The sequence below is a fragment of the Triplophysa dalaica genome, chromosome 24, assembly GCF_015846415.1.
Source record: "Triplophysa dalaica isolate WHDGS20190420 chromosome 24, ASM1584641v1, whole genome shotgun sequence".
In the NCBI taxonomy this organism is placed as follows: Eukaryota; Metazoa; Chordata; class Actinopteri; order Cypriniformes; family Nemacheilidae; genus Triplophysa; species Triplophysa dalaica.
The window spans coordinates 13,654,974-13,678,868 of NC_079565.1; the positions used below are offsets into that span (position 1 = coordinate 13,654,974).

Below are 23,895 nucleotides of genomic sequence, written 5' to 3' on the forward strand. Positions count from 1 at the left end.
ACATCAGAGGGGATCTGGCCCTCCCGGCTGAGCCTGGTTCAATCATGGGAGTTTGGGTTCCTCGCCACAGCAGGGCAGTGTTGGCCTGCTCACCGGGAGACTGCATTTTTTTTTTTTTTTTAGAAATTAGATATCATTTATTAGAATGATCTTACTCGTTGTATAAATACCATGCGCTGTGCTGTGTTTTACCTTTTTTGTTTTTCCTGTTTGTCCCTGTAAAGCTGCTTTGAAACAATACACATTGTGAAAGCGCTATATAAATAAACTTGAATTGAAAACTTGAATTGAATATACACGGAGCTACTGATGCAAAAGCGCCATCTAGTGGACGTACTGGCGGCGACTATTTCATTTGAAACCCCCCTACATAGGCATCCCCTTCGCGAAGGGCCCTTCAAGGGTGTATAAATGTCATTTGGAAAATACAAGGAATTATATCTCTGTCATGACAGGTGCAAATTACATGTTCTACAGAAATTAAAGAAGAAGTTAGGGTTTTGTTGAGAAAAAAGTCATGTTTCCCTTTGAAGGTGAGGAAAAAATGTGTGTCTGCTACATTTCTACGATTCTTGATTATGGGGATGTGGTTTACCAGCATGCCCCGTTTTATCTTCTTTCTTCCTTGGATGCTTTGTATCACGGTGCTTTGAGATTTATAACTAACTGTAAATTTATAATGCATTACAACGAAAGTTGTAGGTTGGTAGGCCTCCTTTGAGAATTCTGAGAAAAAAGCACTGGCACTTGTTGATATATAAGCATAATATTATTCATTGCGTTCTCAAGCAAATTATAATCTCTGTGTGAGCTTTGTCAGAATTGAGCTTGGTAAAACCTCTTTTAAATATGCTGCCACCTCAGATTAGAACCTCCTCCAAAAGGAGATGAAGTTACAAAACTTGGTGTCTTATAATAACAAAGTCCTCACTATGTAATCTAGAGAGCAATTTAACGGCATGTAATTGTTTTTAACTGGTTAAATGTTGGTTTGTAATGTTTGTTGTAACTGTTGTTTATTTGTGTATGCAAACTTGGCTGCCTATCTTGGCCAGGACACTCCTTTTTCCTGGCTAAATAATGGTGTTATTATTACTAAACTACCATTGCAGTAGAGACCAAAAGAGTGGCCGCAAATGTCATCCCTCAAAACACCAAGACTAATTCGCTAAGAAGGCAACCTTTTATTCGGGAGGGGTAGAAACCGCGGGCCAAGCCCTTTACCCCAGATTCAGGTCGGCTGAGTACAGGAATTGGGAAATGCGAGTTGATTTAAACCACAGACTTACTTTCCCCTCCGAAATCGCAGCGACCAACCTGTGCCCGGACATGGTTGTGTGGTCCAGCTGAGTTGACTGTACCTTGGGAAGAGGCCATTAATGAAGCATTTGAAAGAAAGAATCTCCGTTATGCCAAGTTGGCATCGGAGGCTGATGATCAGAGATGTTCCCGGTGGAAGTGGGCTGCAGGGGCTTTGTTTCCAATTCCACTACAAGGCTGCTCAAGAAAGTGGAGATCAGAGGACAGGCCAAACGGACAGTAGTCAAAGAACTTGCCAATGTCGCTTAGAGAAGCAGCCACTGGCTCTGGTTGAAACGGAAGGACTCAATATGGGCTGCCAAGTGACCAGGTAGTAAAATGCTGTTGTGTGTTGTATTGTTATGCCATATGGGAATGGGGGCACTGAGCTTGAGCGATCAGAGCCATTACGTGAGTGATCCAGCCGGCGATCCAGCCAGTCTTCCTGCCGGTGATCCATCCAACATTCCAGCCGGCAATCCAGCCGGTGACTCAGCCGGCCTTCCACCCGGTGACTCAGCCGCTTTTCCAGTCGTTGACTCAGACAATCTTCCAGTCGGCGACTCAGCGGGTCCCCTGCCTTGTACGGCCAGCCTTCCGTCGGCCTGAGCCCTGAGCAGGACACGGGAAGCTGCCAGAGCCGGACGGTCATTCTGGAGGGGACCCGGACGCCCCAGCGGGACTGCGGGCCCTCCTGTTTTCCCAGCCTCTCCTCACCTATCCGTTGCCGTACTTCCTGCCGCTAGGGCGGCGGAAAAGCCTCGGCCGACCTGTTTGCGGTGCGGGGAGCTAGGTCGCACAATCGACCGTTGTCCAGTGATGAGGTCAGTACGGTGATCCGGATCCCCGACGACCCACAGGTTGCCCTCGAGTCAGCCGGCCTGTATCAGATACCTGTGAGTATAAAGGGGAGTACATATCAGGCCTTGGTGGATTCCGGTTGTAACCAGACCTCAATCCACCAACGCCTGATTCGGTCCGTGGCAGAGGATACGAGCCGCATGGTCAAGGTGCGGTGTGTGCACGGGGATGTGGTGAACTATCCCTTATTGATGGTGCCCATACAATTTCCGGGTCAAAAGCATAGAGTGGAGGTGGCGGTTAACCCGCATCTCAAGCATCCGCTAATTTTGGGGGCTAATTGGCCGATGTTTTCTGTGTTATTGGGGAAATTATGTGTGGATTTTTCTCTTGGAGATCAAAGGCGACGGAAGGGGGCGGTTGAGCAGTTGGGAGAAGCTGAGCCGGAACCAGGCTTGGGGGAACGGAGTGCCGTAGAGAGGCAACATCTCTCTCGGTGCGATGATTTTGCCTTGGAGCAGTCCCGCGATAACTCGCTCAAACATGTGCTTGACCAGGTTCGAACCATCGACGGACAGCCTCTCCACCCTGCACAGCCACTCGTATATCCGTAATTTGCCATTTTTAAAGACAGGTTGTATCGAGTGACCCAATACACTCAATTAAAGAAAGATAGAACCCAATTAGTTGTCCCAAGGAGCATTTCCCGACGGCTCACTGTTATCCGATGGCCGGTCAGTTAGGGCAAACGGCAATGTTAAACCGCCTAATGGCCCGGTTTTTTTGGCCGGGCATTCATGAGAACGTGCGCAGATGATGCGCGTCTTGTCCTGAATGTCAATTGGTAAACCCACAGGCCTCCCCAAAAGCACCATTGTGCCCCCTCCCATTGGTTCAGGTCCCCTTTGAGAGAATTGGTATGGACCTGATCGGGGCATTAGAGCGGTCGGCATGAGGACATCGCTTCGCATTGGTCGTAGTAGACTATGCGACACGATATCCAGAAGCAGTGGCTCTCTGCAGCATTTCCGCCAAGAGTGTTGCGGACGCCCTGTTTCGAATCATCTTCCGCATGGGAATCCCGAAGGAGGTTCTCACGGATCAAGGCACGGCGTTCATGTCACGGACCCTCCGCGAACTATACGGGTTACTGGGCATTAAAGCAGTTCGTACCAGCGTCTACCACCTACAGACAGACGGGTTGGTCGAACGCTTTAATTGCACTATGAAGGCAATGATCCGTAAGTTTGTGCACGAAGACGCCAAAAATTGGGACCGATGGGTGGAACCATCAATCACACAAAAACATATCAAAAATTCTCTAAATGTGATGACAGAAAAATGACATATTATCATTGGCAAAATAAATATAGTGCAGAATTGCATTATGGCAGAGACTCACACAAACACTTAACATTCCTTGTGAATGCTATTGTGCTTTAAATAATGGCATATTTTGTGTATGAACCCATACAGTGGTGAATATTTATATATTATAATATATATGAAGAGTTTGGTTCCAAAATGAGAACGCAAATCAATAATCATGATTCTTAATTGTGCATCCCATTTCATATCAATCAACTGCAGTTGGTTTGTTTTGATTAAAGCCATAATAACTAAAAAGATACAGCTAACTACTAACTAACACAATTAAACACAATTAAAACATGATAACACGATAAAAAACATGATTTAAGATAAGAAACAATCTAATTTAATAAGACAACCAAACTCTTCATATACATATACATAATACATATTGACAAATTTAACAAACTTTTTTTAATTCAAAGTAAATTGTGCTTTCGTGAAAGCAGCTTGAGCCATAGAGAAAACACTTTAAAAACGCACTTTTCTATTTGATGTTTAGTGGCCCACACGAGCACCCGTGACTCAAAGCTGCGCGAGGCTATCTGGAAGTCACGTGACCGTGACATTAAAGCGGAAATGACAGTTAGCTTTTTACAGACTTACGGAACTTAAGGAAGATAGAAAGGTAAGAATAAAAACATTTCGTCGCCATGTCCACAGCTTAATGTCTGGCTATTCAAATTCCATAAGCGCATCACACATCGCGTTAAACTGTATTAAACTTAACAGTGTACTGTACATGTCTTGTACGTAGAGAAACAACCACGGTTGTTCTTGTGCTGTATGATGTTTAACTCTAGTTCCACAAATAAATAAGATGTTTTGATGAGCCGTAGCTTAGTAAAACTGCTTGGAGTTCATCTGTTTAACACTGTCAGTACCATCTGTTAATGACTGTCAGATGTGTTTTCTGAGCGTGACTGCTGCATTTTTTATCATGACGGTGTTACGACTCATACAGTGACCCTTTAATGTTGTCACTTTAAGGAATCATAATTTTTACATTATGACTGGTTGGTGATCTGTTTATGTAAACATGTAATTTTCCTTGTAATAATGTTTATTGTTTGGATTTGATTAGATGTAAGATCACTGTGTTTGTGTGTTAATATGATATCACACACGCATACGACACTGATTTATTATTAATATTACATCACACACGACACGCATACGGCACTGATTTATTATTTTCTGACAGTAAGATAGGTTTTATATGATAAACAGTATGTACAATATGAACATAAAATGGTCATAACTGTGTTTCAGGGCTGTGATGTGAAAATGGCATCTGCCAGTTTGTCTCAGTCTGTTAGTGTTCAGGCTACAGAGAAATCTCAGTTGACCTTGAAAGGTAAGAATCTAAGCTACATGTTATTCATCCCCATTTAAAGATAATCCCCGTCTGGACAGAATGGACAGGATAGCTTTGTCTGGTGTTTATTAGTTGTGTCTGACTTGAACTCTATGGGTCACATCAACCCATATGTTTTTGCAGTGTACTGTGTGTCCTGTAGAGGGTGATGTGCTCTGAATAATAACAATTACTGAAAGCAGCTAGTTAGACTATGTTTTCATGTAAGGACTCATTAATCATGGTTTCTAACTTATTGGACACGAGCCAGCCAGGTGTTTTGCAGTGCATGGGCATCCAAAAGGATGATCACCTATTGAGGCAATTTTTTTAACGTACAAAAAAAGACCGTTTTCGAAAAGCAGTTAGTCTGGTATTATACACAACATTTGCGAAAATGAAAATATGTAGAAAAGGGCATATTTGTAGGGTATTCTCTTTATATTTGTGAGGTATAAGAAGGAGGAAAAATAACACTTTGTTAAAGTATCTGTTTGACAAAATATTTGACATAACCGTGTATCAAGAATTATGAGTTTAATTCTAAGCCCACTACACTGACTACAGCAGTCATGCTTTTGGGTCTCAAGTCATTTTTTGCCAAGCCTGCTTAAATTATTCCCAAAGCTGAGCTTCAGTGTATCCTCTAAACAAAACTACATAACATGCGTACACAATCTTCAATAAATCTAAAGTTTATTTAAAAGACACTTTTTAAGAATACAGATAAAAACATATATTTTTCAAAGGTGGACCACTACTTTGAATATTACATGCATGCAAAAACACAGAAGAAACTTACATTTGTGTAGGCTTACCGTAGTAAATTAGCTTTAAGCTAGAATGCAGTTTTAGAGGAACTGGAAATTCTCTGCCCAGTTTTATCAATTCCAATTTAACAAAACAAATAATTTGTGTAGTCCCAACATGAAGGTGTTAAGCTACTTGACAGAACACGTGTTGTGACAATTTGTTTTAAAACAAATTGCCGTGCTTTGCTGCCAGTGCAAACATAAAAATCCAGTTGTCAATATATTGAACAATTTTCACCGTTTTAAATGCCAAAAACGATTTTTCTATTGATGCGTTACATCCTGGCTTCACATAAAGTGTGGCTAGCTGCAAAAAAAAATATGATTATCCTACTTTATGACCACAGCCTCCTTCACTACCTTGCCCAGTTCTCTTTTCTTGAGGACATGAAAGAGTTTATTTGTCATATCATTGGGGAGGGCCACAAGATAGAGTGGCTTTCAGACTGTTCAGACCGTTTAATGATTTTTAAACAGCATAAAATATTTAGAATATCGTGGAATCATAAGGTTATACCTGCATTTTGAGCAGTTTGGAGACTTTATAGCTCTGTAAATAAGTAGTCACAGTAGTCATAGTAATAAGAATATGTGAACTAAGTTTTGACAAAAATATCAGATAGAAAGGTGGCGATATAAATTTGAAAGGTTTGGCACTTGCGCTTTGTTCTGTCAGTGGTTTCAGCTAAGCCGCAGTCGCCCAAGCTGCCCAGTCGTCACTCTCGTCTGAGTTCGTTTGTGGAGGTGACCGCTGATGGTCTGACCAGTGAAACAAAGAAAACGGGCAAACGCACAGGACACCTGGAGTTACAGTGGAATGAAGACCTTACACTGTAGGACATTTTAACGTTCACCTAGCTGGCATAATATATTTTTCAATAATTTATAAATAAGCATGTTTGTGTCATGACTTTATATTTATAAAACAAATTTATTTTTTCTAAATTCGTATTGAATCTTTTCTGCAGGAACGTGACTCCTCAGAGTCGTTTGGATCTGAAGTTGTGGAGTTGTCACACTTTGAGGAAAGAGCTTTTGGGTAGTGCCACCATTGATTTACTGGACACCTTACGAACACATGATGGCAAGAGTAAGGTTCTCCTTCACGCAAACACTTACAGTTGAAAGAAAAAGTATGTGCACCCTTTGGGCTTACTTGGATTTCTTCATAAATTGGTCATAAAATGTGTTCTGATCTTCATCTAAGTCACAACAATAGAGAAACACAGTCTGCTTAAACTAATACCGCACAAACATTATACGTTTTCATGTTTTTATTGAACACAACATGTAAACATTCATAGTGCAGGGTGGAAAAAGTATGTGAACCTTTGGGTTTAATAACTGGTTGACCCTCCTTTGGCAGCAATAACCTCAACCAAACGTTTCCTATAGTTGCAGATCAGACCTGCACAACGGTCAGGAGACATTTTGGACCATTCCTCTTTACAAAAGTGTTTCAGTTCAGCAATATTCTTGGGATGTCTGGTGTGAATGGCTCTCTTGAGCTCATACCACAGCATCTCGGGTTGAGGTCAGGACTCTGACTGGGCCACTCCAGAAGGCATATTTTCTTCTGTTGAAGCCATTCTGTTGTTGATTTACTTCTATGCTTTGGGTCGTTGTCCTGTTGCATCGTCCATCCTCTGTTAAGCTTCAGTTGGCGGACAGATGGTCTTAAGTTTTCCTGCAAAATGTCTTGATAAACATTGGAATTCATTTTTCCATCGATGACAGTAATCCGTCTGGGGCCTGAGGCAGCAAAGCAGCCCCAAACCATGATGCCCCCTCCACCATATTTCACAGTTGGGATGAGGTTTTCATGTTGGTGTGCTGTGCCTTTTGTTCTCCACACATAGTGTTGTGTGTTCTTTCCAAACAACTCAATTTTGGTTTCATCTGTCCACAGAATGTTTTGCCAGTAGTGCTGTGGAATATCCAGGTGCTCTTTTGCAAACTTCAAACGTGCTGCAATGTTTTTTTTGGACAGCAGTGGCTTCCTCCGTGGTGTCCTCCCATGAAGTCCATTCTTGTTTAATGTTTTCCTTATTGTAGATTTGTCAACAAAAATGTTAGCATGTGCCAGAGATTTCTGTAAGTGTTTAGCTGACACTCTAGGATTCTTCTTCACCTCATTGGGCATTCTGCGCTGTGCTCTTGCAGTCATCTTTACAGGACGACCACGCCTAGGGAGTGTAGCAACAGTGCTGAACTTTCTCCATTTGTAGACAATCTGTCTTACCGTGGACACATGGACATCAAGGCTTTTAGATATACTTTTGTAAGCCCTTCCCGCTTTATGTAAGTCAACAATTCTTGATCGTAGGTCTTCTGAGAGCTCTTTTGTGCGAGGCATGGTTCACATCAGACAACGCTTCTTCAGAACAGCAAACTCAAAACTGGTGTGTGTGTTTTTTATTGGACAGGCCAGCTTTAATCAACACATCCAATCTCATCACATTGATTGGACCCCAGGTTGGCTGACTCATGGCTCCAATTAGCTCTTGGAGAAGTCATTAGCCTAGGGTTTCACATACTTTTTCCACCCTGCACTATGAATGTTTACATGTTGTGTTAAAAAAAAACATGAAAATGTATAATGTTTGTGCGGTATTAGTTTAAGCAGACTGTGTTTCTCTATTGTTGTGACTTAGATGAAGATCAGAACACATTTTATGACCAATTTATGAAGAAATCCAAGTAAGCCCAAAGGGTTCACATACTTTTTCTTTCAACTGTATAAATCCGTCTATGCTGAAAGCATACATTTAAATGAACTAAAACGCAACTTGCAGCGTTTGCAAATACCTCTATTGCATGCGGAATTAATGCGTACAATAAATGATACTGTATGAATGACGTAGATGCGCCATCTAGTGGCTGTGTATGGAAGTCTCTAGAGGCCACAGTATTCTTTAAATTTTGTGTTCAATTATTGTTTATATTGTTAATTATTGGTAATAAAATTTAAAGTAGGCCTCATTTATAATACTTAAGTGGTGCCATTTGTTAATGTCATCTTATTTTACATTAGCATAAGATATTTGTAAATGTTAAGGTGACTGTTAAAGGTACAGTTTGTAGAAATCGCTGCTAGAGGGCGCATGATCAAAACAACAACGATCAGGTAGCTTGATGACCTGTGTAGAAGCGTGGAATGATGGGATATGTTGTCTTCAACCGCTTATAAATTAATCAGACGGGATCGAGAAATAATGTTAGTAGAAGAAGTACAGTAATAGAGTTTTATAAATGTTGTGTTTAAAGAAATCATTTTATTTCATTATAATGAATTAGACCCGAGAAATTAAAGGTTTAAAACTAAATTGTTAGTCATATATGTTACAGTAATTGTCCAATTTGATGGTGTGATAACACTGCGCAGTTTTAAGTGTTCAAATCAATCAATGTAAAAGTTATTTTGAACGTACCCACCATATTTACAATAATGTGGACCGACGGCACAAACTACTTCCGCATCTGTTTACGACAGTGTCACGCGGTTGCTACGTCAGCAAAGGCGGTAACAAAGGGTAACGCGGATATGACGTCATTGACAGGCGACTAAACGTCCCCGGTCTACGGTTTAGAATTGCGATTTTCTCAGGATTTAAAAGGAGTTGGAAACATTTGAGATATTGTAAGTACTCAGCTGAAAAAAAATATATAACATATATAACAGGCTAGTGTTTTTTGGATATTTACTGCAAAATTCTTACAAACTTTACCGCTTCTGAAAACGACAAGAGCTCCGTTGAAAACGCTCGCTGCAGGCGCAGCGTTCTGCCCAAAGTTTAGCAATTTTCAACTCTCGCTGGTGCAGATCGTGGGAAAAACGCATAGCACCAGCGCTGAGCACAGAAAAAAAAGTTAACTGATGACTTTTTTAAAAGCGTGGCGTTTCCGTTGAAAACTATTGAAAAACACGTTGGCCGCAGGCGTAAACGCCTCGGCGGACACAGCCCCTTACATATGCTTTTAATGCTTAAAGAGTAATAACATTATCGAATGCAGTGATACTTTGGTAAGCCTAGTGATAAGTTTTGTTATGCTGTATATGTACTGTAAATACTATCACATCATTTTGGCAGTCACTAAACTCTTCATATCCTACTTTTTATCCTTCAGAGAAACAGATTAAACGTAATGCTCTTAACTACATGAGCAACAGTGTTAATAAAACAAATCAAAGTTATGACATTTTATAAACCTTTGCTTGTTAGTGGGAGCTATTTTAGTAATTTGAGACCAAATTGTGTCTATCTGAAAGGGGGTAGACAGATATCATTAAAATTGTGTGCGGAGATCACAATAAAACAACATTTTGTATTAACTATTAAATCAGACATCAATGAACAATAAATGTATATTGTCTCTTTGCTCAAATGGGCCTAAAGCACTTATTTCCAGGTTGGTCTAGCTTCTGTGCAAGGCCAAAGCTTCTCAATAGAGCCCCTCCCCCAGAGAAACATAACCATTAAACCACTGATGGTTGGCTATTTTTATTGGCAGGCAGTACTTACGACGCTTTTCCCCATTCATAGTAATAATCACTGTTCAGCTCCGCGCTACATACGCTGCCAGTGTGAAAGGATGCATGCTGCATTCATGCTACTGCTAACACTATGCAGTGTTGATCTTAACCGCTTCCAGAGCAGCTTAATCATTTCCTTGCTATGTGAAACACAAACTATAAACCACACACAATATCTGTATGATTCATCTTATCAATAAAATGTAAAGAGTGAATGCAAAATGCTAAATAAAAAGGCCAAATAATCTAATTCTCTCCCTCTCTCTCTGACTGGCAGTGGAGAATGTTCAGCTCAGTCTGGTTCTACAAACAGAGAACAAAGGCTCGGTTGTAGCAGGAGGTGAGCTCAACGTCTGTCTGGACGGCCTGGTTGTTGATCTGGGATCCTTGCCCAATGGCAGTGCTGCCTCAGACAGTAAGTTCTGTTCACAGACACACATGAACACTTCATGGAAAGCACACGCAGAACACAGAAAGCATGAACAAATCCACATTCATGAGTAAGCAGTGCATTGGCTGCGACTCCACCTAATCTAAATGCAGAAAGGGAGGAGGTTGTGGTGAGAGGGGGTGGGAAGGAAAGACTCTCTTCTGACCGGAGGAGGTCCAGCACACAAGAGAGCTGTGTACTCAAACTGTTTGGCCAGGGGCACTTTCAAAATGGTCAGTGGGTTTACTGACCACTCACAAACCTGGTCTCTTTTAGATTCTTTAGGACCATAAAACGCAATAATCCACTGAGGTTATCAAGTGATTGTGTTGATGGTTATTTCAGTTTTTATGATAAGGTCCTTAATGCCTACACTCACTTTTAACTAAAATTGTTTTTGTGTTTTTAAGATTTGCAAACGTAAAGGAAAGTGTGTTCCTTTACTTTTAATGAAAGTCACATTGGGACTCTTTCAAGATTTGACTATTTTGAAATATTCCAGTGAGCTTCTAATTCATGCCATGTAATTTGCCAAATACTTGCTTGTATAAATTCTTGATAGCATTTTCTCATTTAATCCAGTCTGTGGAAGTATAATTTTTCATTTCTGTACATTGTATATGAATGAAAGAGTTCTCAGCCAAACACATGTGAAGTGTTTGATAAAGTATACTGACATATTTAAAGCTTCATTTATTCTGAAAAGGTTTTTTTAAAAGTCACCCGAAAGCAATATTCATTAGCAATAACATCATTAGCAATATTTACACTCCCAAGAGCAGGCAGCACAACCAAAGAATGACAATTATTTCACATGACATTAATGTTTTAAAATAAACAAAAAAAAACTTATAATTTCACAATAATCTCCAAATGAATGTAGAGACAACATAAAGAAAGTCTATTTTTTATATTTCTTTAAGGCCATCATTTTATGAATGAAAACCTGTATCGCTGACATCAGTACCACTACTGATTTCTCTATGAAATATGTTATTACCATTTAATAATCGTCATTCAACATTGAAGTATAATTGAGAGCTATCAATGTTAACAGTTATTAGGCTTTATAAAAAAGTTTCATTTCAAGTGAACTTTACGTGCTCATTATAATTTTATATATATGCCCTTCCTGAGAAATGTACAGAAATTAAAAGTTTTCAATGACTTTACAGTCTTAACCGCTAAATTTAACGTAAAATACAGAAGATGAAATGTGATTAAAGCTACAAAACACATTTAATTGTCTCTTCTTTTGATATTTGATTAACATTAATGACATGAGTTAATAAGAGTGTGGCCCCTTTTAAGAGCTGCAACGCGGATCTGACGCGTTCCCTCTACTATACATTCATTTAAAATTTTATTTAACTCTTAGAAATCTGTGCTCACGAAGATACTCGACAAGTGTGGTTTAAGGCATTAATCTTCTGTGTTTGTGTTTATGGAAGCACGAAATAACTTAATTCTGGTGCTATGTCTGACAGAGATTTTCCGAACTGCACAGCTAGAAGCTGCCTGCCTGTCTGTACTAGATGCATCAAAGCCATTTCAAATCATGCTTAAATGATTTAGAAGTCTTTGCATGAAGAAGAGCGTGATCATATAATGTAAGCCAAAGAATGACAGAAAAAAACTGATGCTGCTGTAATTGAGTGTTTGTTCCTAATGCTCATCAGATTTAATCTGTAATCATTCTCCTGATTGGTGTTAATGTTCCGTTCTGTAGAAAGAAAGTCTCTTTCACCTTATGCAAGAACAATTGGCTCTGTGATGGATTCTTAAAACTGTAAAAGAGGGGAACGTTTATGAGCTGATGTGTGAATGGGAGTGTGTTAAATTTGTGTTTGACCCTCAGTAGTGGATAAAGGTTGGAGTGTGTGTAATGTAAGTTGTGTTTGTGCTCTCTGTTCACTCTGAAGGCGCTGTTGTTAGTTTAATGTTTTCCCTCATTTCCCTTGGCAGTTTTTCTGACACACACAAATACATTGCATAAGCAGCCCTTTGTATAGCGCAGACCTGAGTAAAAACACGCATTCACTTAACAGAAACTTGTTCAAGTGTTCTTGTTAAGCTTTGGACATTAGCACAGTACCTTGTGTTTTTATATAATTCAGGTTTAAGTTTTAACTGTGCAACGTTTAAAGAGATTCTTCTTCAAAACAGTTTACAAGTGGAATAAAAAGCACAGACGTGTAGCCAATAATGTAAGCATGTTTTGCCACTGTAAAGCATCAAATAATTACACTATATTCAAGTATGTTTTTTAAACTATATTCAGTTCTACACTCACCTAAAGGATTATTAGGAACACCTGTTCAATTTCTCATTAATGCAATTATGGTAGTGGTGTAATGGTGTGGGGGATGTTTTCTTGGCACACTTTAGGCCCCTTAATGCCAATTGGGCATCGTTTAAATGCCACGGCCTACCTGAGCATTGTTTCTGACCATGTCCATCCCTTTATGACCACCATGTACCCATCCTCTGATGGTTACTTCCAGCAGGATAATGCACCATGTCACAAAGCTCGAATCATTTCAAATTGGTTTCTTGAACATGACAATGAGAATGCTGCGTAGAATTAAGGCAGTTCTGAAGGCGAAAGGGGGTCAAACACATATACACTCAAAATCTGAGTGTATATGCAGATTTATTTTTCTATATTTGGAGTCCTAGTATGCCGTGTTAGTATACATGTATACAATGTCCTTCAGGTGTGGGCAAAAGCTTAGACTTGGGCATAAATTGGGCACCCTTTTGACTAGTCTCAGTGTTTTCATTAAGGCTAACAGCTTTCAAAAAGAATCGTCTATAAATTTGTATTACTCCTGCAAGATTGTTTTTAGTTTGAAGCAACATTTTGTGGGGTTTATACTTTTGTAACAAATCTCAATAAAATGGAAGGAAGGAGGCGGGAACCGGAAGACATTTAAACAAACATTTAATAAAGTAATAATAGCCGGCGGCCCCTCACGGACGACCGCCGGCGCAATAACAATAACATTAACATGAACATAAATATAAATACAAACATAACACAAGTTCGGGCCCGGTCCTCTCTCTTCGACGGTCCGGTCGCTCGTTCCTTTTATATGCTCCCATCTCCTACGTGATTCGAGGCCGGTGTGCGCACAGCTGGCGCTAATTCACAATTACTCACCGGACTCGAACCACGGTCTCGCCCCGCCTACTCTACTACAACTTTATATCCAAAACTTTTAATGTGATTACAGACATTTGGACCAGGGTACATGTTATTTGTTCAATTTAATGTGTAATACCCAATATTTTGAACTGTATATGTTTATTGCCCAGTTTTACAGACAAGGCTTAGGACTAGTCCCAGACTAAAATTAAAGTTTGAGCTGTCTTAACTGAAAATAAGACATGGCCTGACATACAGTATCTTTAAATATTTAATTGCCGTTGTTTTTTCTCAAGATGCACAACAGAAATGTTTTTATATAATGCATGTTAATAAAAGAGACTTAAATCTCCTAATTTAACTACGGAATAGTTATGGCTTAAGCTAAGTCTTGTCTATTAAACTGGGCCTATATGTTCTATATGTATAATACTTTATATGTTCCAAAATAGTAATTTATAAAAGATCATGGTTCTATTTTGTATTTTTTCTGCGCATGATGCATCAGTTGTGTTTATGCAGTGTTTTTTGTATGTTTACAGAGATTGTTCGCTCAAGCAGGTCTAGTCTGCGAAGAGCTCAAAGTGAGGAGACCTCCAGCAGCAGCAGCAGCCCTCTTGGACGGTCAGCACAGAAATCTCCTCAATCCTTCTCGCTACTCTAATAACAGTTGTGTTTTGCACGACTTGTGTTTTCAATTTCAATAATTTTACACAAAATCAACACATATTGTGTTAAGTAGCATAACACAAACAATGTGTGAATAATAACCTTTTATTATCCTTTTTAAGAGTTTTCTGTTGTCTGATAATGACTTGGAAGCAGTTTCCTGAAATGATAAAAATCTGTGTATGCACGTGTGCAGATTAGTAGGTCAGTCTTCCATGGCTTCTCGGGGAGGTTCTCCTGCTGACCTAAGGGGAGTTTCTCTCACTAATGGAGAACTGAATGGAGAGCCTGTAGACACCACATCCCACAGCAACATAAAGATGGCCAACAATAGCTCCAGGAATGCTGGTGAGATGCATAAACACTGAAAAATATAAAAACTTGCTCTCAGTGCTATGGACTATTGGACAGTCACTAGGCCCGTAAAGAAAAGATGTAATTTGGCGGGGGAGGAGAAGTTTCTGGATTTGATTAAAGATTATGAGGGCACATGAATTAAGAAATGACCCACACAGATAAATCAGTTATAATAAACACTGAAACTTTATATAATAAAAACATAATTTGTCAGTTTTGACTTTATGGTGACTTGAGAAGCAAAGCACTTGAGAAGAAAGAAAGTCATGGTCTCACCAAAGCATCATAAAAATGATGTGTGAGGTGTTTTGTTTCAACTGTGAACAAAAAGTGATCTGGCAGCCTACGTTTACAATAAACAGTATATTACTGCCCTGTTTGGTTTATATTTGAAGAGTTTGGTTCCAAAATGAGATTACTCTGTTTTAAAAAATCATGTTTTTTATTATTTGATCATGTTTTTATTGTGTTAGTTAGCTGTGTTTATTTATTTATTGTGGCTTAAATCAAAACAAACCAACACCACTTTGATTGTTATGAATTGGAATGCACAATAAAATAACATGATTTTATTATCAAAGTTATCCCTTTTTGGAACTAAATAAATAAATTGTTTGAAAAATAATGTGAGATTTTTGTTTGTGGTTGAACTGTTCCTTTTGAGAATGGCTAAGATGGAGGCAGGATGTATTTGATTGTAAAACTTGTTTTTTAATATGCTTACTTGCTCTGGTTGGGAAAAAAATAGGTAATGATGCATTTTTGTTGGTCTGTGCTAAGCTAAAGAAGAGACGTCAGCCAATGGGATAGATGTCAGTCATGTGTCATGTCCTGCTACGTCCTCTGCGTCGCTAAGCTCTAACCCCACTGACGGGACCGACAGTTTTCCTTTGCCACCAGCAACAGAGACTCCCTCTAGCACTGACCAAACCAGTACATCCACAGAGACGTTAGCCACTGATGCTCTACCTGCTGGGTATGTGAAAAGGTTGAACAATGGGTCAGGATACTTGAGCATTATCAGTATGCTCAATGCGTTTCATTACTTTCAGCTGGGAACAACGTGTTCTGCCTCATGGACGAGTGTACTACGTGGATCATAACACAAAGACCACCACATGGGAGAGACCCCTCCCACCAGGGTGTGTTTCTGCCCTTTTTAAACATAATTTCTCCTGATGTTAACACCATGTTTATGAAAGTAACTATGTGAATGTCCATTTTTTACATTTTGCATGCCGATTTTACCACTCTGAAAGGTGAAGTGTGTAATTTATGGGTCAATGTGTTCTACAGATCATAGAACTCAAGAAAGGGCTTTCTGAACAATCTCTTTGTTCCCTTCTCTAGAATCACACCATTGTTTGATTTGTTACTAACCTAAGCTGGATGCTCAAAGTAAACTTTATTAATCTATAGTATTTACACTTTTCTAACAAATCAGTTTATGCATCTTAACATGGGATTAGAGAATATCAGAAATGTTATGCACTTCAGCCTGTTTTTTTCCTCGCATCTTGCACAGCATATGGTGATAGTGGTTAGTCAGGGCGTCTAGCTTCTCTGTGTGAGTCTTTAGGATAGCCATGTTGTGTTTCATGTCATGACTGTGTCCATGAATCTGGTGTCTACAGAAAGGATTTTAAAAAATGCATGAGATTAGCTGCACTATTTATTATGAATATTTATTATGAATATTTATTGTCTTAGAAGTGTAGAATTTGAAGTGGGAACTGTCAGGTGTTAAATCTACAAAATTCTGTGGGTGATAGAGGGTGTTTCGGCATAGACGGCTGTATGAAATCAGAGTTATGTTCAATTGTTTGTTGTTTTGAGAACCAGGTGTACATCATGTAACTGTTACCAAAGCAAACCTCTATACTACCCTACAAAGGCAAAGTGCAGTAACTTCACATTTGGTCAAAATTAAGATAAGGTTTGAAATGGGCTTTGTAAAATCTATTCTGTCTTTTGACCAGTCTCCTGGTTCAATTTTGTCTGTTTTAGAGAAATAAGAGTGTCAAAATTGCAGTAACTGTCTGCAATGACTAGTTGGTGTGAAAACTTTCAAGGCATTTTTCTCAATTTCAGTGTTTGTGTAGTTACTGCACTTTGCCTTTTTAGGGCAGTATAGTTGATGATGCTTTCACGCTTGTTATACAGTAGTTGTATGCATTTCTCATAAAGTAGCTGCTTGCCTTAAAGCATAGATTGTCCAAAGTTTTATAAGCTGTTTTTTACTCTACATACTTGATTCTTTGCTCAGAACTCAATTTGAAGTTGAGTAAGGCTGCTGCAGCAGTAGCTTAAGCATATTAGCATCAAGAAATCAGAGGTTTAGCTTGGTATGGTTGCATGCATGTATGGACACACTTGGGATGGTTAAATAAAAGTGGATTAAAAAAAATAACGCCGCCGTTTGTGTTGTAGTTGGGAAAAGCGGGTGGACCAGCGGGGTAGGTTCTACTATGTGGATCACAACACTAGAACCACCACATGGCAGCGACCCACAGCAGAATCTGTGCGCAACTACGAGCAATGGCAATCTCAGCGCAGTCAACTCCAGGGTGCCATGCAGCAGTTCAACCAGAGATACCTCTACCAGGTAAATGCAGCATCTAATATAGTCATTTTGTAGTTCTCAACACAAAATACGCCTCGGGGGTGGGTTCAGACAGAGTAACTGAAGGGAGTTTGGATTCAAGTTGAGGGAGCAGGAATACACACTGAGGGGCAAATACAAATGAAGTGTTGCTACATTCTAAGACAGTAATGAAATGGATCCTGAAAAGGATTCTAGTGACATCTTTCTACAGCTCAGGGCTGGCTTAAGGCCGTTTCTTCCTTCCTGCTGGACAGTCTGATTGGTTTATGACATCAAAGTACCACAAGAGAGATGTGGGAAGTATACAGAGCAGTCTACGCTCAAATTTGTCTCGCAGTAGTCATAATCAGATCGGTTTGTACAGTGTGGCATGGGGTCATATAGGGACCTATAGAGGCAATTGTTAAAAAAATTCGGAAACTGGAGCACGTAGCAGTTACAGCCCTGATTCACCAAATCTAACATCAGATCTACAAGTTATTTAAGGTGACATGAGATGCTGATAACCAGAGAGGTAGGTTGCAGTCCTGAGGCATGCCAAAGAAGTCACATTACGCAAAATACCTTTAATGGAGCTGCTAAATGAAGAATATTGTATGCAAAGGATAATGTACAGGTAGCAGAATACTTGCAGAATAAACCCCAATAGTTTAATCAGGGAGGGTCTTGTATCACACTGAAGAGGTTCATTTTCGAGATAACCACCGACTTTCAGTACATTATACCACGTGTGGCTAGTTTTGAGCGGTTGTTATTTGGAAATATCAGACCTTGGAATGTCGTGATTGACAGAATCACAATCAAGTACTCCTCTCCTGAGCGCTGTGTAATAAGAAGTATTAAAGACAGGTTATTCTTTTTAATCTAAAGTGTATTCAACTCATGTGTTAAAAATATATTACAGACTGTCTTTTCGGTTTATAATTTTTTGTTTATAACTTAGTTGATTTATGGCTAACATGAAAAACATAAATGCAGTTTGGAGGGTAAAAGGGTCGGTTCTCACTGAAGAGATGTTTCATTCTCACATGAGTCTTAAATGTGACACCTGATTCCAACATTACACGATGGAGCAGAGAGAATGAAAAACAGTCTCTGGCCTGCCGTTTGCGTCATACAAACACACAGCACACTGAGCTTTTTGTGTGGTAATTACAGCTCATTAGGAGCTCCTGAGAGATGCACGTATCATTAACAACTGTTTCCGGCCTAGAGCGAAAATAAAACACTCTCACTCTTGTTTTTATTTGGTCTCCATACATTACATAACATGTTTGGGAGCATGAAAATCATCAAAAATATAGATTCTGTCCTTAAATTGCTCATGACATTATTCTCTAAGGCTTTACACACTTGAAATGGTTAACCCCGGGTAAATAGAATCCTGGGGTGTGTTTTATGCTTCATGCTTATTATAGTTTTCAGGGGTTAAGAAATAACCCGGGTTATTCATAACCTGACGTTTCACACTGTACATCACTAAACCCGGGGTTAACGTTCTTATTTGCATATTTGCTGTGTCAACAATCATGATCGGTTATCGTTCATTTTTCTGATATCGTTCTCTTTATCGTTATAGTTGTGATGCGATTTTTAAAACAAGTCTTTATAGCTATCGTTATAATGCGAACGGCCATTCACAGTTATATAAAGTTTAGCATTAAAATTGAATTGAGTAACATTTAATATTCACTTTGACTTCACTTACTTAATTGTAAGAATGACCCAGCAATGACATTTTTCCAAAGATACTCTGGTCACGGATGCATTTTACTTGCGGCTGTAAACTGCAATACGTCTCACCCGATTACATGACGTGTGATCTGATCACCAGAAGCACATCACCAATAGGAGGAGTTAAAGGGTGATTGTGACCATTTATGTCAAAAGTTGTCCAAATTGGAGAGTGGAGAAAGCCTTCAGTTCTAGTCTGTGGCGATCGTTGGGAAAAACACTGCTCGAAGACTCCTTAAAATTCTCTCCAGAAACAATAACAATAATGGCTCAACATAATGTTGTTTAAATTTATTATGCCAGATGAAGAAATTCAATGGCCAGGTGTATGCTCATAAAGCCATTACCCTCTTGTTACTTGCTTTTGTCTCTTGTTGTTCATGTTATTGCTCTTTGTCTGACCCTGTTTTTTACATCTCTGTTTATCTGAGGCTGGTTTTGGGTATTTTGGCCTTGTAGAGCGATTGAAGATGATGTCATGATTTCTATCATTTTTTTCTACCTTTTTTAGTCATAAAACTGTTGAGGGTGGGGCATAGAGACACAAAAATGAGCACATACCCGTTTATTATGCCTCCTACATTTCTGACCAACTTTAGTTGAACGGAGGCACATGGGGTTTATATATAGATATGCGCTATATGGTATAAGCCTGATCCACAAGTATGACTGATATAATGAACTGTTGAAAAAAGGAATAAATGGTGGCGAAAAAGCCAGCATGTGATGCCAGTTAAACTTTTGCTTAGTCAGAGCTCTTGGCTGCATTGTAGGAACTTCTCTAGCTTGGGACATGAATGTAATGACAGGGTAGAGGCCTGTAGGAAATATGGAAGAACTTTAAAGATCTTCATAAATGCCTCTTCAATTCTTTCTCAAACTAGAGGCATACTAGATTTTAAGGATTTAAACCGGAAGCGATTTTCTTTTTTTATATAATTCATATATTGCAACGTCATATATGTTAGTTTCTTTTCACATGTACCGTACAGAGATACTGTAACCATGAAAGAAAAGCATTAGACTGATTCCTTTGAAGTTTAAACTCTGCTGATATTAAAACACTTATTGCCCTTTTTGTAGCCCCTGATCAGCTTAATATACAACAATAATTGAGAAAGTATTGCATAGTTTGGGTGGGACTCTGTGTTTGTTGGCCAATGGCAGATGAAAGGTGTTTCTGGTGAGAAGGTGATGTTTGGCTAGTGGAAAAGATATGGCAGACGTGCAAATTCCATTCAGAATTACTGTCACAATTATGTTTTCTCTTTTTTCAAAATAAAATATCTTAAAAAAACGATTTTCTTTTTAGTGCTTGTCAGTAAGAGACAATCCTAAACAAAAACTAAAAACCTGTAAAATAACCCAAATCATAGTTAGTTTGCACCATGCTCTCTTGTCTTGTACTTTTTCTCCATGTGTTAATAAAAAATGAAACTTCACAACTGAATTCTTAATTTTGTAGTTTACAATTAACATTTAATTGTGTATTTATGGAGATGGTGGTCTAGTGGGTTAAACCACTGAACTGGTAAATCAAAAGGTTGCTGGTTCAATCCTAGCAGCCACCACCAGTGTATCCTTGAGCAAGACACTTTACTCCATGTTACTCCAGGGGGATTGTCCCTGTAATAAGTGCACTGTAAGTCGCTTTGGATAAAAGTGTCTGCCAAATGACTAAATGTAAATGTATTTGTGGAAATTGTTTATTTTGTGAGCAAAACGTAGCTACTTGACCTTATGCTGAAGGTTGGAATTTTAGAAATAAACAGTAAAATGCTTTTATTTACTCTTTAGAAATTTTATTACTTTTTGCAATTGTAATTTTTTTGAAGGAGCGTTTACCTCATCGTGAATTCATATGCCCAGAGGGAAGTCATTTAATAAATAATCATAGCACACGCTTTGAAGTACACACACTGGGGGAATGTTTTTGGTGGACAAATAAAATAAATTTCCATGCTGCAGACTCACATGTGTGCGTGCAGAGTAAACGGCAGCGGATGAATAAAGGTGCTTTTGTCTGGTGGGCGGGTGTTGGGCAGTCTAGAGTGGTCATGAATGTTCGCTTCAGTCTGCTCAGACATCGCGCCTCCCCGCGTACTTTCACAGCTTCGCTAGAAAAGCCCAGAGAGCTGGGTGCGGTCAGGAGGGGGTGGATAGAGACAGGGCGGGGCCTTCCAACAGCCAGTGAGATCATTGGAATAGTGTGTGCATGTGTCCTTTTGCCCATTGCAAGCATGTAGTATTTGGATGCAACCGGTGAGGCATTTGAGCTCCTCTGCCAGTCTCTGATCCAGGAGCAGCAGGCAGACTCGGGGATTGGTTTGGTTTGACATCTTTCAGAAACTTGGGGTAAATCTCGGGGTTTGACTGCATCATTGATGTAGGTAGAATCCCATCAACAGTTGTGGGTTGTGTGGTCCTGCTGTTGTTGGTTTGAAGTTTATGGGAGGTTTTTATGAGTTGTGGTGTGCAGAGAGGTAAGGAACAGAATTGAGGAAATCCTAACAGAACTGTGTATGTATGTCTGTCTGTCTCTCTCGCAGTCGTCTGGAGGTGTTGTAGAGAATGACCCGCTCGGTGCTCTTCCTCCAGGCTGGGGTAAGTCTTTATTCATGCTTTATTTACAGGTGATCTGTTGCTCGTGAGTTCCCTGTACATTTCATGCCTTCTTGTCTAAAAGAGGGAAATATTTTGGTTATCGTGTCTGCCGATATACGGCACTATTTGGTTGGGATGTAAAGAACATCGCCCAACAATATCAGGGTCCAAAATGAACACTTGCCAAGAGCCAACCGCGACTATAACTATGCAGGTAAGAAATATTTGTGGGTGGCACCATTCACGTGTTGCAAAAAGTTGATTTTGGACCCTGATGTCATTATACAGATGATTTATATTATTATAATAATATAATAATCAGAATTCAAGTTAATTAACTCAAAATGTGAACAACTTTCCAAGCATTATTCACACATATCCTAAAGAATGCTTAAAAAGTATTTTTTTTGATCTCTTGTGATTGTTTGATAGATTGATCGATTGAGCTTTTTAATAAAAAATCTTACACAATCCATAAAAAATATCATATGTGGTAATTAAATTAAAAAATCTGTCTAGTATATTTTGTCGGTAATGTGAGACATGAAGCTGAGAATCATCTCTCATGGTGAGTCAGTAAAAAACCGAGAAAGTAAAGTGCTACTGTGTGCTCCAAATGCGACTGTTAATACGAACAAGATGTCAGACAGCGATGACTAAAACCACACCACATGCTGAATATAGATGTGAAGGGTGAGGGGTATGAATATACAGCACTTCTGCATATGGACCTTTTTTTATTCTTTAATTTCTTCCATCTGTTCTTTGTCACTCGTCGATACTTTGCTATACTCAGCGTCTCTTTCAGTGTTTGTTCTGGTAAACCCAGTTCAACTGTAAATTGTAGAAAGGTATTTTGGGGTGTGGGATTAACCTGTGTGCTACAGTATTACTTTTTCCATGGAGCACAAAAGAAGAAAGTTTTCAATCAATTCTCTGCTTCAACCATGTAGCTCAGAGTTTGTCTTATTTGTCAACTTTATTGAACAACCATACTGTTATGCTAAGTTACACTTACCTCTCTAACTTGTCCTTGTTGAGATTCATGAAAGGCATACTTCTCCATGATTCAAGAGACATAATGCCATTTTGATGTCATTGTGACATTTTCATTTTTGGGCCTGAAAACAAAAGTGGAGACTTGCTCATATTTTTCTCATGTCTGGTTTTGAGCTTGGCAGAAATGGACAAGAGGTTTTGATCTACTAAAATAGAATAGCCCTGCTTAGCGACTGACTGTAAGCTGTAAGTCCAGTGCTTGTGTTAAAACTAACCATACTTTGACCATACTTGTTTTTCCCCATCAGAGAAACGTCAGGACAATGGCAGAGTTTATTACGTCAATCACAACACTCGAACTACACAGTGGGAGGATCCTCGAACCCAAGGGTAATTTTGTTTTCTTGTCACACGGTCCATTGCAAATGATCAAGAGACTGGTGGAGTATGTTAGAACGAAGTCAGCGGGTGTTCACATTGTGATAACAGTGCAAGCTTAAGTTATAACATGACTGGAAGTCTGATACTTCAATGCATAACAGTCCAAATTCTTAAGGCTGGAATACACTACAAGACTTTTGCTTAGATTTTGCCCAGATTTTCAGTCTGGACTTGTTGCAGTAAGTCTAGTCTGATGATGTTATCGCGTAGTCTGTGATGCCCTGTGTTTCCCTGGAAACTTTAAAAAAGTCTACAAGGGCATGATGTCTAGTGTTTTTATCTGTTCCGAGGACCACAAAGGAAATAAGTTATTTTGTGTATGTTATTCTCAACAGTTTTAAATGTGAATAAATTGGTCTTTTGGGCTTGTTTATATTATGTTTTAAATTTTATGTCAAATAATTAAAATAAATCATTTTTAAAAGTCATATACTGTAGTGTATTCCAGCCTCCAGAGTGTGCCGAAACTCATTAAGTTTTAACTTTAGTTTATGTTTGCTTTTAAAGTGAAAGAAAAATTCAGTGATCATTATGCACCCTCATTACATGTTTAGGACATTCTTCTGTGGAACACAAACGAAGATATTTGGAGAAATTCTATAATGGGGGGTTTGTGTTTGATTATATGATGTCTCTCCGTGAATTCCTTCACCAATTATAATCAAAACCCTCTAAAGGCAAATCATTTTTTATTTGTTTCGTTACTTTTACTTTTTTACATTGTGTTTTGGATA

The 23,895-nt window shown here is 39.1% G+C and overlaps 1 protein-coding gene across 3 annotated transcripts in view; it reads left to right on the forward strand.

Moving 5' to 3' along the window:
• The first annotated feature begins 3,972 nt into the window (after positions 1-3,972).
• The window catches only part of wwp2 (WW domain containing E3 ubiquitin protein ligase 2), a 33,553-nt gene continuing 13,630 nt past the window's right edge, over positions 3,973-23,895 (forward strand). For 2 of the 3 annotated variants that reach the window (XM_056739632.1, XM_056739634.1), the window contains exons 1-12: positions 3,973-4,099; positions 4,744-4,828; positions 6,317-6,473; positions 6,609-6,730; positions 10,452-10,589; positions 14,295-14,376; positions 14,618-14,769; positions 15,559-15,754; positions 15,831-15,920; positions 17,209-17,383; positions 21,667-21,721; positions 23,029-23,110. In XM_056739632.1, coding sequence (XP_056595610.1) covers positions 4,759-4,828; positions 6,317-6,473; positions 6,609-6,730; positions 10,452-10,589; positions 14,295-14,376; positions 14,618-14,769; positions 15,559-15,754; positions 15,831-15,920; positions 17,209-17,383; positions 21,667-21,721; positions 23,029-23,110 — 1,319 coding nt within the window. In that variant the 5' untranslated portion in view covers positions 3,973-4,099; positions 4,744-4,758. The remainder of the gene's footprint in view (positions 4,100-4,743; positions 4,829-6,316; positions 6,474-6,608; positions 6,731-10,451; positions 10,590-14,294; positions 14,377-14,617; positions 14,770-15,558; positions 15,755-15,830; positions 15,921-17,208; positions 17,384-21,666; positions 21,722-23,028; positions 23,111-23,895) is intronic. The other variant, XM_056739633.1, reaches the window with a different exon arrangement.